This window comes from Temnothorax americanus, unplaced genomic scaffold (genome assembly GCF_048541705.1).
Source record: "Temnothorax americanus isolate GAGA-0224 unplaced genomic scaffold, ASM4854170v1 Scaffold5, whole genome shotgun sequence".
Lineage (NCBI taxonomy): Eukaryota > Metazoa > Arthropoda > Insecta > Hymenoptera > Formicidae > Temnothorax > Temnothorax americanus.
In genome coordinates this window covers 6,689,003-6,702,626 of record NW_027509657.1, presented here as the reverse complement: position 1 = coordinate 6,702,626, position 13,624 = coordinate 6,689,003, and the positions used below count along the sequence as shown (strand labels likewise).

Genomic DNA, 13,624 nt, shown 5'->3' with positions numbered 1-13,624 from the left:
GTTTTTTTACACATTTATCATCCTTACATTATGTTTGATCAGATCGTTATAATGTGAGAAAACAAAAATTGAGATTGTTCAAAATAAATAGGTAGATTTATTCTACCTGTATCCTCTATAATGTGTGTGCATCACACATAAGATTTTATTAGTTTGCGTCGAAGAGTCCACTTCGCCAAATTAATTAATAAGCAAGCTCGCATTTTCTTTATAAAATCACAACAATATCGTTACAGATTTGCATTTTGGATTTTAATCTTTTTTTTCTTCTCTCTCTCTCTCTCTCTCTCTTCATAAGTTATATTTTAGCGATTATATATTATATGCAGACCACAAACGTTTCCATTGGCTTTTAAACGATAATGATCCACGTTACTGACGCCCTATAAATTTCATTTCATATGTAAATGTTGATTTATGCCACAGATGGAGGAAATAACTGACATTCCTGTTTGCGCGACGTCACCGACGTGGCTTATTGGAGTTTCCACGCTGCGCGCCGTTTCGCCCGCCTTGATATTAAGTTACAATGTCACGTGCAATAGCTATTACATGTAAAACCCTTCTCTGCATGTATATAGTATCTTCGTGCGCCATGTCTTATCAATGATTAAAATTGTTTGTCACGCACGGTACTCGCGGTGCGTCATAGAAAGACGGGATTTTTCTCTTATGGAAAAATACTATAGAATGCTACTACAGTTGCGAAAGAAAGTACGCGAAACAATAGTAACTATATTACAGAATTGCTATAGTTTTGTGTGCTTTTTTCGCAAGTACAGTAGCTTTTTCCATAAGGGTCATCTCCATTTTGTAAAAAAACGGAACTAATCTTTCAATTTTGCAGAGAAAAAGATGACCTCTCCTGATTATAACTTGTTCGTGATTCAAGATATCACACTCTTCGCGCGTATCCCTTCATCTCTGATGCTCACGGTCAACGTAAATGCGTGTATAATTTTCTTCCGTGCTTTCTCGTTAATCTCGGAATATTTAACATCTAATCACGATCACAATGTCGGGATGAGAATGTCGCGATCCTCGGCGCGTGCTCGCTGAAACTTTTTCGTGATCGTGTTGATTTTTTACTTCCTCGCAAATAAAGCAGTAATAACCTGGGGAATGGTCATTGTAACAGATAGCAGGTAGTCGGTGGTGAACTGTCACGTTGTGAAATTCACAAATGAGACAGGCGTGTTAATTGTTCGCGCGTTACGACAATATTTATCTACTATCATGGCGGCAGATTAATATATCACCGGGGCGTGAAGTACTGGATAGGTCATGCGCCTCGGCGAGCCCTCCATTTATCTTCCTGACATCACTATTGGAGTATTGCTAAGTGGAAGAACTTACGTTTAACGGACCGATAGTAGTATGCACGTTCTCTTCGACGGCAGACGAGCCCGCCGCTTGAAGCAGTCTTATGAGCAATTCTCCCGAAGTCTGTAGCAATTATCCGACAATTTGGAACTTTCTCAAAATCGACCTCTTACATTGTTTTTTTTTTTTTTGTTTACTACGCAACACGTGTGTTATCAGTATGAGAGCCGCTTCTGATTCCGGTGAGACATTCTATTTCTCGCATATCCATATAAAAAAATATGTACATGTATATGGATGCTCGTTATGTTTTTAATCTGTAAAGTTTTATGAGCTGCATATTATGTTTGTCTTGCATCTCGCACGTGGTCTGATAAACGCAAACTGTCAAATTGAAAATTTTTCTGGCATTCTAAAGAAGCCTAATGTCAGCCGTAAGTGCCGTAACTCATATTTCTACTCTATTTTGTATCTTCTTATCGCTATCTCATTTCCTACTATACAATGATGTAATAGATATACTTGCATGTAGTAAATGTATGTACTTGCATAGTATGAACACCAATGTGACGTGTCTGACTCGGTATTGCCGTTTTGTGCTTCTTTCTATGTGGCTGTCAAGTGTCAAGTTAAAAGAAAGAGCAGAGAATGAAAAGAATAGATAACTGAGAAACATTTAAGAAGCGAAGTGGATCTTGTAACATATGCTCGTCGCAAAGAAAAACGTTCTCTATTTTTTTTGGTTGAGCGTCAGGCATCGAGCATCGATGATAGGAAATGATGTTGTGATTTGTCCGGCTCGGCACTGCAGCTATGCGTTTTACGTAGCTCTCAAGAGACTCATTAGAGAAAAAAAACCGGAGAATAAAAAGAATGTAACTGTTTAAATTAAGAATACCAGAAGATCATGTGGACTTTTAGTATATCTCTGGAGAACAAAGAGAAGAGCGTTCTCTATTTTTTTTTATTTCCGAATGTTAGGATCGATGATAAGAAATGATGTTGTAATTTGTCCTGGCACCGCAGCTTTAAGGCTATTCTACAATTGCGTAAGCGTAAGGTTGTAGGAGTAGGAGTAGTAGTAGTCGTGAATGTTGTACAACGGTTCAGTCTACAATAAAGTAACGATACGTTGTAAACTTAATTACAGCAACCAATCAGAGTGCAGCGGAAAGTACAGAGGTCAAGGCACTTCCGATACTCGTCCAGCACAAACTTTTCATTTGTTGATCTTTGTGTGAAATGCATCGTTTTTTCCATAATAATTCGTTGCTTCTCACCAGCCCAATCAATTCTCTACACGATAATAAGTTTAAAAAAGTTTCATCTTCCTCGTACTGAGCACTTTCCTCGTATTCCATGATGAACACGTACCAAAAACATTACAATAGAAAAAAAGAATACTTTCGGATGCCGAGAAAGAATGTTATAACTTGACTCTTGAGATCTTTATATATAGCGGTCTTCGGTTCGGGATCACGTGTATTTACTGTTTCGACAAAAACAATTATGGCAGCGCGCGGCGTGATGACGCGTAACAGCACTCTGATTGGTTGGCTCTTACGTTCACATCTGGCGTAGTCGTGAAAGATGAAGTTCAACCATCTTCCACAACACGCTTTACAACCGCAGTACCGCTCTACAACCACGCCGTACAACACTCTTACAACCACTTACGACCACGCTTACGCAATTGTAGAATAGCCTTTACGCTTCACGTAGCGCTCTCAAGAAACTCATTAAAGAAAGAAAGCGGAGAATAAGAAGAATAGATAACTGTGCTAAGGTGTAACTGTTTAAATTAATAATATTAGCGGAGATCGCGACGTGGAGTTTGCAATATATAGAAGAGTGTTCTTTATTTTTTTGCTTCCTCATAGAGGAAGCTTTGTTTTCGTGAATTTTGTATATGAACTTTTGATTGCGTATATTAAGTTGGGTCTAATCAACCAAATTTAAATGATTTATATATGAAATAGGGGTAGAGAAGAAACCAACGAAGAGATTTATTTTTGAGCTTTTTCTGCCAATATGTTCAGATCGTTGTAAAACGCCTTAAAAAAAAATGTCTGTGTGTGTGTGTATGTCAGATTTAATGTCCGTGGTTGCTCTAACTTCCGCAAATATTGAGATATCGGGCTGTTTTTTTTTTTTAATCGATAGAGTATCATTCAAGGAAGATTGGTATTGAATTTGGCGATGATCGGGGTAAAGGGGTTTTTTTTAAATTTTTTTAGAAATGTCCGTGGTTGCTCTAACTTCTGCAAATAATGAGATATCGGGCTGTTTTTTTTTTTTTAATCGATAGAGTATCATTCAAGGAAGGTTGGTATTGAATTTGGCGATGATCTTAAAAGGGTTCTTTTTTTTAAATTTTTGAATTTTTTTAGAAATGTCTGTGGTTGCTCTAACTTCCGCAAATATTGAGATATTGATCAATTTCTCATTTTATTATATTTTTCAGTCTTTTCTACCCCTATATATATTTCATATATAATTTTTTAAGATTTGGTTGATTAGATTCAGCTTTATACGCGATCAAATGTCCATAATTTTTTGAGTTTTCGATGCCAATGTGTATTAGACATCACTTCCTCTATGAGGAATCCAAGTGCAAATTTCTTATTTGCACAATTTTTTTGCTTGTTTTCATTTTCGAACGCCTCAGGATCGATATTAGGAAATGGGGTCTCTGAGTGACATACGACCTCTTATCCATACCGCGAGACTGTTTGGATGTGGACTTTTCCTCGTCAAGGAAGACGATATCGTGATAATGAAGTACGGCGCTGTTTATTCGGCCCTGTTTGCATTCCTGTATGCCAGTCTCTGCGTCGCGAATTTTTACATGCTCCGCTGGGACGACGTAATCGGACCGAGGTTGCTGACGCTCACCGTGGTCAGAACAGGTCTCTCATATGCCTGCGTCTTAACTGACATCGCGATGACATTCTGGTATAACTGGAAGATACGAGCCGCACTCTCACAGTTACGCGTCTTCGACCGCGCGACGAAATATAAGGAGTCTAGACACCCTCACAGAATACGATATTGTTGTTGGGCATTGGCCTTCACTATTTTGTTATTTTGGGCGATAGTCGGATATGTAACGTTCCGGTGAGTACTAATAATTTTTATATATAAGCGGATATTAAAAGAGAATAATATCTAATATAACGATACATGATACATGCAATTATAGAAAAAATTTACGAAATGTTATAATATTAATTTTAATATTTCTTTACAATATGATGTGATAAGCGAATGATATATGATATGTGACATAATAATGTGAAAAAAGTTTCATTACATCGAATTTACGAAATATAAAACTAATAATAACAAATAAGAAAGTTAAGATATCGAAACCATATCGACAATACGACATCACTATTTCGCAAATATAAATTCATCTTGATCGCTTCCATCGTATTACAACTGCACTGTCAGTCGCAATTTTGTCGTTCGTAGCGTCGAGCCCAAAGACTCCTTGTTCAACGGTATAACTTACGCCGTTGTTAATGCGACGCTATCGATGCAGCTAATGACGTTCGCCAGCCTGTCATCCCTTCTGTACGAGAGATTCCGCTGTCTTTGTGAATTATTGCTGATGCCCGAAGGTAGATTTATTGCGAAAAATGGTATGTCTCGCGCGTTTATTGATGCATTAATAATTTGATAATTCACTTATATCGCTAATTTGCAGCATCTCCATGCTGTACTCCTAAAAATCTTTAGCCTCTAATCTTTAGATTATAATCTTCTACAACGTCAAACCCTCTAATTATCTTATTCCCGCTAGTTTTTTTATTTTTTTTTTTTATTTTGTGAAAATACTCTACCTGTTATCATCAATAGTTTACTGTCTGCGTTTACTGACACGCCTGCTTTCCCACGCGGTTTGACTGATGAAGGCAGAGAAATAGCCCTGGAAAATAAATAACGACATTGACTTATCGCTCACTTTTAAATGAGAGTAATTAGATCTTTTGATAAAATGACGGAAGTTTTGATTAATGTCCAGTAAAATTGGAGAGATCTTATCCTTAAGAGACATTCGAGATATAAAAAAAAAATCGCTCCATATTTATTAAAAACTTATCTTTTATATTAAATCTATAACATGTAGTTGCGATACAACCGCGATACAATCTAAATCTTAAAAAAGTCTTATATATAAGTAAGACTTAATGCACATAATTAATAACTCTTTTTAAGTGCAAGCAAATAATCAAATTGTCTCCGGTCGTCTCAAAAATGATCATAAACAATATTGCATTGTTTAAACAGATGGAAAAATCATGGTAGTGGATCGATCGGGCAAGCAGTTCCGTTTGCAAGAAGTGTGGTGGTTGCATTCGTGTCTCACCAACGCGACCGAGATGATAAACTCCGTGTACTCGTTGCAGCTCCTGTTGTGGATCTCCAGTATGTCCTTCAATACACTTACACGCATCTATACGATCAATGATAACATCGCGGACGCGCAACCCCTGCTGATGGTGAGGGAAATTTTACTGGTGTCCGCTTGCGTGACGAATCTGTTGATCATTACCATTATCTGTCACGTAACTGCGACCGAAGTAAGTTGATATAGTTTCGAGCAAGGAGGGTCTTTCGACACGATCGACGAGTTTATATTCCTTTCTTCTCTTTTTTCCAAAGGCTAATCGCGTTGGCAAGATCGCTTTTACACCGTCATCGGCCATTCTCTCTAAGAGAAATTTTACGCAGGTAAAAATTCTGCTAATTTAGTTTTATTCTAACTCCAGTTTTTTATAAAATTATTAAAGTAAGAAGTAATAAAATAGTAATATCTAATAAAAAACAAAAAGAAATTTTTTACTCAGTTTTATTCTAAACAGCTATAACCTTTTTTTATTAAATGTTATTTAACATAGAGATAATTGTTAAATAATTGCAGAATTGTAGTGTAGAAGCTGTGACCTACTTCCAACTACGGCAAGTACATTTCTTTGCCTCTTTCGGAATTATACGCATCGATCTTCCATTGCTTCTTTCGGTGAGTCTCTCGAGGAAAATAGTGCATAAATTAATCTTTGTAACAAAATATAAAATGTGTATTGAGAACACTTTTACACAGTACACTAAAGATAAAAAAATCATCCGGGAATATTGCAGTTTGTGCTGCGAACGTTTATTTAAACTCTGTCACTGCACAAAATTGTTTAGAAAATTTTTCATATCTCCATAATTTTCATTCGTTATTTTCACAGATAGCCTCTGGTATAACTACATATCTGGTAATTCTTCATACCGCGAACGTCTAGTGGCAGAGATATCCTCGATGCGCTGCATCCGCGTGTTCAGTCGATCGGTTCATCATCCCGCCAATTCCATCTTTATCTTTCCTCGCGGCTTTACGGATCGGCTGTAAAGTCGAGATGAAAAAAGCAACGAAGACCTGCAAAAGGTAAAGGGATACAATGAGGAGATAATTCTATCGTATTTTGATTAATTTTTAATATTTTTAATGATACTATATACGCAGACAACTGCATGGGAAGAAACAAGATATTTGTTTGTATACCTACCCATAAAATTCGACCTGTCATTTTGCGCTAAGAGAGTACATTGTCGCTACGGTAATACAAGCAGTGGGTTTTTACAGATCAAACACGGCGGTACAACCAACGAGGAAGGATGACGGATGTTGAAAAAGTGCCGGTATTATTCTTTTTAGTGTACAATTATTGTTAGGTACATTAAAGACCATAAAACTATCGTTCAAAATACTTTTCTATATCTTTTACGTTTCGACTTATTTAAAAAAACAAATATTGATTTTTTTTTAATTCTAGGGAGCGTTTCAGCCTGCTAAAGTAAAATTGAGCAAAGTTACAAAAAATTTTTCTTATTTCAATATTATAACATATATTCAAAGCTCATCAAAATTAGAGAGGGCAATTGTTATTATTATAACGTGTATCCGTTGGCGTTAGAATGCGAGCAGCAAGAGGAAAATAGTAGGTAAGAGGAAAATAATCGACCTATTTTGGGAATCGAGCTAAAAGTTACAAATTCAAGCAGTTTAGACGACATAATTGAGAAATAGCTTTAAAATATATATCACACGCAAATACATTACTATTCACAATATTACAATAATAGAAAGAACTAATTATATGCTAAAGTATAAACGAGCTAAAAGTATAAACTTTGAATCTTTAAATCATATTTTTAACAAATTATCTTTAAGACCATTAGTATATAGGTATGAGCTTCAAATAAAGCTTTTTTCTTCAAATTGACAGTATAATTTGAATTACAAAACATTTCTTTCAACTTTTTGTTATCTACTTTTGATCAATGATAAGAAAATACGTTATCACTTTATTTGCACAAAAACTCAACGCACAAAACTGAGCAATTTGTAAAGGAAAGATATAATTTTCCTTTATGTCAAATATAATGCGAGCATGAACGTTATATTTACTATACTTATATATGCAATAAAGTAATTATTATCTGTTATAGAATAGAGAAAGTTGCGACATTTTGATGCATTGTTCTGTTTTCTTTTCTTTTCCTTCTCCAAACACTTTCTAATAGCAAGATCTTAGATCTGCGTTTTGCCTTCCTAAATTTCTTCAGAATTAAAATATTGCGAGAAAGCAATACCTACTTCGAATAAGTAAATTACGCGGATCGCTCGTTAATTTATTCAAATTTACCCTAAATTATATATATATATATATATATATATATATATATATATATATATATATGTTCAACGTTATGCAAAAAACTTCTATTATATTACAGCCGGCAATGAGTAAAAGTTTAAATAAAGATTGGAAATACTCGACATATATTTTTGTAATTAACACATAGGTAAGAAATGAATTGATTTCTTGATACATATACTCTCTCGGTCATTAGACTGCGATTAAACCAATAATGAAAGGTATTATTTCAAGCAATCTATATTTTTAAAAACATACGATATTGCGTAAATGTCTTGAAAGCAGTGGAAGAATCACCTATGTGCATATCTACCGTTGGTCGAAAAACGATCACGAGCTCTTTGCATTTGTATTCAGGGTGTTTCTTTACAATTTTATTAACGCTTTTTTGTCAAATATTGTGGCGTAAGTAAAGTTTGTCGCTCGTGTAACATATTAACCTTTACACGCGCGCGTGTTCGAGATTTTAATCTCAATGATATTCAACGGCATTGTACTAGGTTGTTTATGAATCATTCTATAATGGTACGGGTCAATCGCGCTGAGCGCATCTGTTAAAGATTTATATCAAGGTAAAGAATCTATTTCGAGATTTATCATCAAAATCGGTCGCCTTAACATACGATCTTTCTTGATAGAAGTTATTAAAAAAGTAGATTTTTTGATATATATAAAATATATATACATATATATAACATATGTATAGAAAAATAACAGAGAAAGAAAAATAATGTCTCCTATATTATACAGCGCACGCTATTTCATAAAAAAATTAATTTCGTAGGAAAAAGGAAACTTGTAAATTATAAAAATTCTAAACTTATAATTTTAGAACACAGAACATTATTTCAAGTAAAATTCTATATAAACAATATTATTATGGTTTGTTACCTATTATAACCATCAGAAATACTAAAACATTTAAAATAATAATTTGAAACTGCCAACTTTTTTATAATAAACAACAGTCATAGTCATGCACATCAAAATATCAACTGTGTTAAACTTCTTAAACTTTTATTCAGATTCGCTGTTTTTATAATATTTCTTTGTTAACAAATGCAGGAGATGGAGACGTCGATAAAACCGAACATCAAGAGGATACCTCAAGTATAATTGTATAATACATACGAACACACCGTCGGCTATAGTCGCCGTCGGAATTTCTACGCAAACGCCGAAGGGAATTAAAGCTGCCGCTAAATAGTCTCGTCCGTGCGTCTGCTCCGACCGCGATTCGAACTGATGCCGCGACCCCGACGGCTACTCCAAGTGCTACCACCGCGCGAGATCTATCCTCGCGTCAAGCTCGACGCCAATAAAAGATATTTTCCGCGAATGTAAAGTGTCGGAACTGTGCGGAGGTGAGGAGTGGGCCCACATTGTGCGTTGTGCGTAATTGCCGAAAGATTCCCGGCGCGCACGTTGCTATAGCTATGACGAGTCGCGGCACAGTCGCGAAAACTTGTTCCTCGGGAAAAAAGTCATCGAAGCGGATTTCTGTTATTCGGATCGAGGCCCGCGTCGCAAAATCCCGATTTTCTTGTATAACGTTTTCTTATAATTATTTGAGAATTAACTATCTCGCCGTTACTTTTTTATTTTAATATTTCCGTACGAGACCCCCTGGCTTTGGTTGATACGGAATCGTCGATCCGGTCGTCTAATAAGATCGCACGAAGATCAACAATGATGGCAAACGAGACCACGTCGTTGAAAATCGAGACCGTGGTCAAGATACTGTGGGATTTTTACGATTATTTTCATGGAAGCGACAAGGACTACCTATTGATTATTCTTTATGCACCAACGGTGCTCGTCGGTGTGATAGCTAACATTTTTGTGATCGTAGTGGTGTGCAAATATCATTTAAAGAGGTATGTAATTGCCACACACACACACACACACATGTGCGGAGTTCTTCATTAAGTTCAGAGTGTATACTAATTGTGAGAGAGTGTCTGATGTTCTTAATAAAAAGGCGAAGAAAGGGGCTGAAAACTAAAGTTCCCTCTCTTTGAATTTTATACCTTAATTTATTGAGTATTGTGCTCTATGTTGGATTTTTGACGAATTTTCGGATTGCTGCAGTTTTTCAAATCTTTTCAAATACAAAGGACGGTGCAAACAAGTTCCAACAAACTATATCATAAATTTTTTTTTTTTTTTTATCAAGTCGGAGACAAGGTTTGCATCGATATCCTCGAAATAAGCAATTACAGTATCGGTAGCTGAATGTATTAGACTTAATTGGACAACGAAATTGGAGAACAAACGACACGAGATAGTTTCTTCGGTCGCTCATTGTAATCTTACCGAATACGTAATTTCCATCGGCACTTCGCGTGAATTTTTGGTTGCAAAATAATCGCGGAGCGCTACTACCGGCAGCTGCTACATACGTTCGTCCATTATGAATGCATCGCGGACGGTTTATTTGTATGATACGGTGCTACGCCGCGTATATAATCCGGAAATAAGCAACCCGCGGATATATGCAGCCTCGTGAAATACCTGAGCAGTTAAGCACTGCACCAGAATATATATTTTTCATTAGAGCAATAATAATCCGCATCTTCTTCGAAGTCGAGATTAAGCTAGCTATCTTGATTAATGTTTCTAATACTGAACCCAATGCATATGTCGTTTTGGAGATTCGAACGCCATTTACTAAAACCTTTTTTTTTGTAGTAAAAACACTTTTAACAAATTGTGATTTGGCTTGGTTGTAAAAAGAATAATTTAATAAACTTTTGGAAGTAAGAACATATTTAGAAACTTTGCAATTTTATCAATTGTATCAAGAAAAACAGGAATTTTTTGCACTGCTCAATTTATTTCTTAAATTTAGAGCAACGGATAATTATTTTATTTCATGTGATGTTATTTTAATAGAAGATATAATCTCAATCTATTATTAACGTATTTATAAATTTATAAATATATAAATAAATCATTGGAAAGAGAGAGAGAGAGAGAGAGAGAGAGAGAGAGAAACCTATGTGTAAAAATAAAGATAAAATTTTTTTACAGCGTTACAAACTATTTTGTGATCAATCTGTCCGTGGCTGATTTGTTGGTTGCCACAATATGCATGCCGATGACGATTAGCCAAGAAATATCGATGTCATGGAATCATAGTGAATTCCTATGCAAACTGACTTCTTATCTGCAAAGTAGGCATATTATTTTTACAGTCGAGAAGTCCTTAAAAGATGATCACATAAATATCATTATTTGTGTGTATTTTATATTATTTTTGTGTGCAAATAATATTGTAAAGATATTGCTGATTTTCTAATCACTTTTTGTAGTATTTTCTTTTTGTAGTATACCACTTACATGTATATGTATATTTTTTACGTTACATATATAAATTTCCTAACTGCATAATCACTCATGTTTGCAACAGGTGTAAGCGTTACCGCCTCGGTATACACTATTATGGCTATGAGCATCGATAGATACCTGGCCATAAGGAATCCCATGATACTCCGCTGTATATGTAGTCATAGGAACATCATTCTCGTTATCGTAACTATTTGGCTGGTGTCCACGGTTTTCTTTATTATAATCTTCGGAGCGGTAAGTCTAAATTGGTACTGGAGTGTCAAGTTATCGTGTTGATTGATTGACGAATTGTGGAAACTAATTGATAAAAATGATCATATCTATATCTACTGACACTGGTGCGCTATTACGAGTTTTATCCCTTTCCCGCAGATGAGATTCCAGAACCCGATGGCAGAAGTCATCAACAAGACTCTGGACTTGATGGCAAGTGAGAATTTCTCGCGCAACACCATCTCGCCGATACTACCGCCGGACTTCTATATGTGCACGGAGGATTTCACGTCGCTAGGAATCCGGCGAGACGTCTTCGGGAACGTGCACTTCCTGTTCTCCACCACTATTCCATGTAGATTTATAAATGAATATATTTTATTGTATCCCTATTATAAGAACTTTCATCGCGTACATGACTGGAACACGTGTCTTACAGAATTGTCTATCTTCGTTTACGTTTTCCTTTCCCTTACACGTTTTCTAATGAGAAAAAATTCGTAATGATGTATTTAGGTCTCGTTGTATCACTGGCTTACTCGATGATTGGCTTCACTCTTTGGTCTAGAAGGCCACCCTTCGACTGTGTTAACAGGGAAAGTGCCAGCTCACAACAGGTCAGTTTTAATATAAAATTTTTTTTTAATTTTGTAATTAAATTAGCAATTTAAAAAAAAATTTCCCATAGAAATCATGCTTGATTCAAAAAATTTTTTTATTTCTTTTCTTATTTCTTTATTAATTGATGTATTAATAAAAAGCGAAAGTAAAGACGGTTTCGTGTTCCGTATAGTTTGGAATCTATAATTTGTACTAAACCCCGCCGTATTCATTAGGTGTATACTTGACCGGCAGGAATGCCTGGACATGTACAATCAATTTTAATTCAAATTCAATAGACATGCTGATATCTTCCGTTCGTAGGGCTTCAGATTAAGACATGACAGAAAACGAGTTGCCTTGATGTTACTATTTCTTGCAATACTCTTCGCTGTGTGCTGGCTGCCCTATAATATTGTCAGATATTTGATCGATCTCGACGCTATCAGTAAGTGCGACCTTGCAAAAATCTCTATTTTTGAAAATAATATTTTTTAGCCGAACTATTCATATTAACTACGAGTACTTGATATACTTCTCCTTCCTGACTACCTTGATTATGATAAGCCAAGTGAATTTTGTAATGACAGTCTAACAATACGCAATTTTTTCTATTTTTAATATAAAACGCAATAGATGTTAATTAATTAATAATAATTAATTTTAGTCAACTTCTTATGTGCTTTGCTTGCAGATCTAACGATATCGACTGGCACCACGCTGAAATACTTCTTGTTTCTCGGGCATGCAAACAGCGCCCTGAACCCCGTGGTCTACTGCTGGATGACGCGAGGTTTTCGCGAAAATCTCGCGAGGATTCTACATTGCATCTCTAGTAATCTATCGCAGCACGATTCCTCCCGAAGGGCAAGTCAATTATACATACACTTTTTAATGAATATATATTCAACTTTTACTATAGGGCAGTATAAGGGATTGAAATAATAATCCCTCGAAGCAAAATCTTTATCTACCTGAATGAATACGGTAAGAGATGCGTGCACGCGCATCTCTATATATATATGTTACACACTTTCAGAAATACTTCCATATAAAAATTGATCGCTTTTTTGATATTGTTGTAGAACGCAATAACGACCGCAGACGATAACATGCAGCACATCCCGATATATTTGCGAAGGCAAACGCTGTCTACAATGCGCAGACAGACTGTTCTACAGCGACAAAAATTGTTCGCGTCAGCCGTTAGGAACAGCATTGATAGTCCGCATCAGACGCATGAAGAGGTCGAATTGAGAAAAATCTACATTCTGAGCGACATTCTGAGCGCGCAGATTGATCCACCGAAGAATAATGATAAGAGGAATCAACAGCGGATAAAAGACATGAATGAATCGGAGACCAGCCAGCCAGAACCCGCGAGCACATTATGCACCACGGATGGGCAACGTTAACTCACAACGTTA

The 13,624-nt window shown here is 35.9% G+C and overlaps 2 protein-coding genes and 1 long non-coding RNA gene across 4 annotated transcripts; 2 read left to right on the top strand and 1 right to left on the bottom strand.

Annotated features, from left to right (window-relative positions):
* Positions 1-917: 917 nt before the first annotated feature.
* On the top strand, positions 918-6,702 carry LOC143904038 (uncharacterized). Of its 2 annotated transcripts, XM_077418259.1 has the most exons (7): positions 918-1,565; positions 3,992-4,440; positions 4,798-4,967; positions 5,617-5,909; positions 5,992-6,060; positions 6,251-6,349; positions 6,564-6,702. In XM_077418259.1, exons 2-7 carry the CDS (start codon positions 4,007-4,009, stop codon positions 6,615-6,617), a joined length of 1,119 nt encoding a protein of 372 aa, XP_077274385.1. In that variant the 5' UTR covers positions 918-1,565; positions 3,992-4,006; the 3' UTR covers positions 6,618-6,702. The 2 variants fall into 2 exon arrangements, with proteins under 2 accessions (XP_077274385.1, XP_077274386.1); XM_077418260.1 differs by lacking the exon at positions 918-1,565 and having other exon boundaries at positions 2,327-4,440; positions 4,798-4,946.
* Positions 4,827-9,275, bottom strand: LOC143904049 (uncharacterized). The gene is made up of 5 exons (XR_013258838.1): positions 9,165-9,275; positions 6,278-6,751; positions 5,696-6,040; positions 5,169-5,254; positions 4,827-4,897 (listed from the first exon to the last, which is right to left on the bottom strand). It is a non-coding gene; the product is annotated as an uncharacterized LOC143904049 (long non-coding RNA).
* Positions 9,201-13,614, top strand: LOC143904034 (allatostatin-A receptor-like). The gene is made up of 8 exons (XM_077418247.1): positions 9,201-9,910; positions 11,067-11,209; positions 11,446-11,618; positions 11,757-11,952; positions 12,114-12,214; positions 12,522-12,645; positions 12,892-13,064; positions 13,283-13,614. The coding sequence occupies exons 1-8, from the start codon at positions 9,723-9,725 to the stop codon at positions 13,610-13,612; spliced, it is 1,428 nt and encodes a 475-aa protein (XP_077274373.1). The 5' UTR covers positions 9,201-9,722; the 3' UTR covers positions 13,613-13,614.
* Positions 13,615-13,624: the final 10 nt, after the last annotated feature.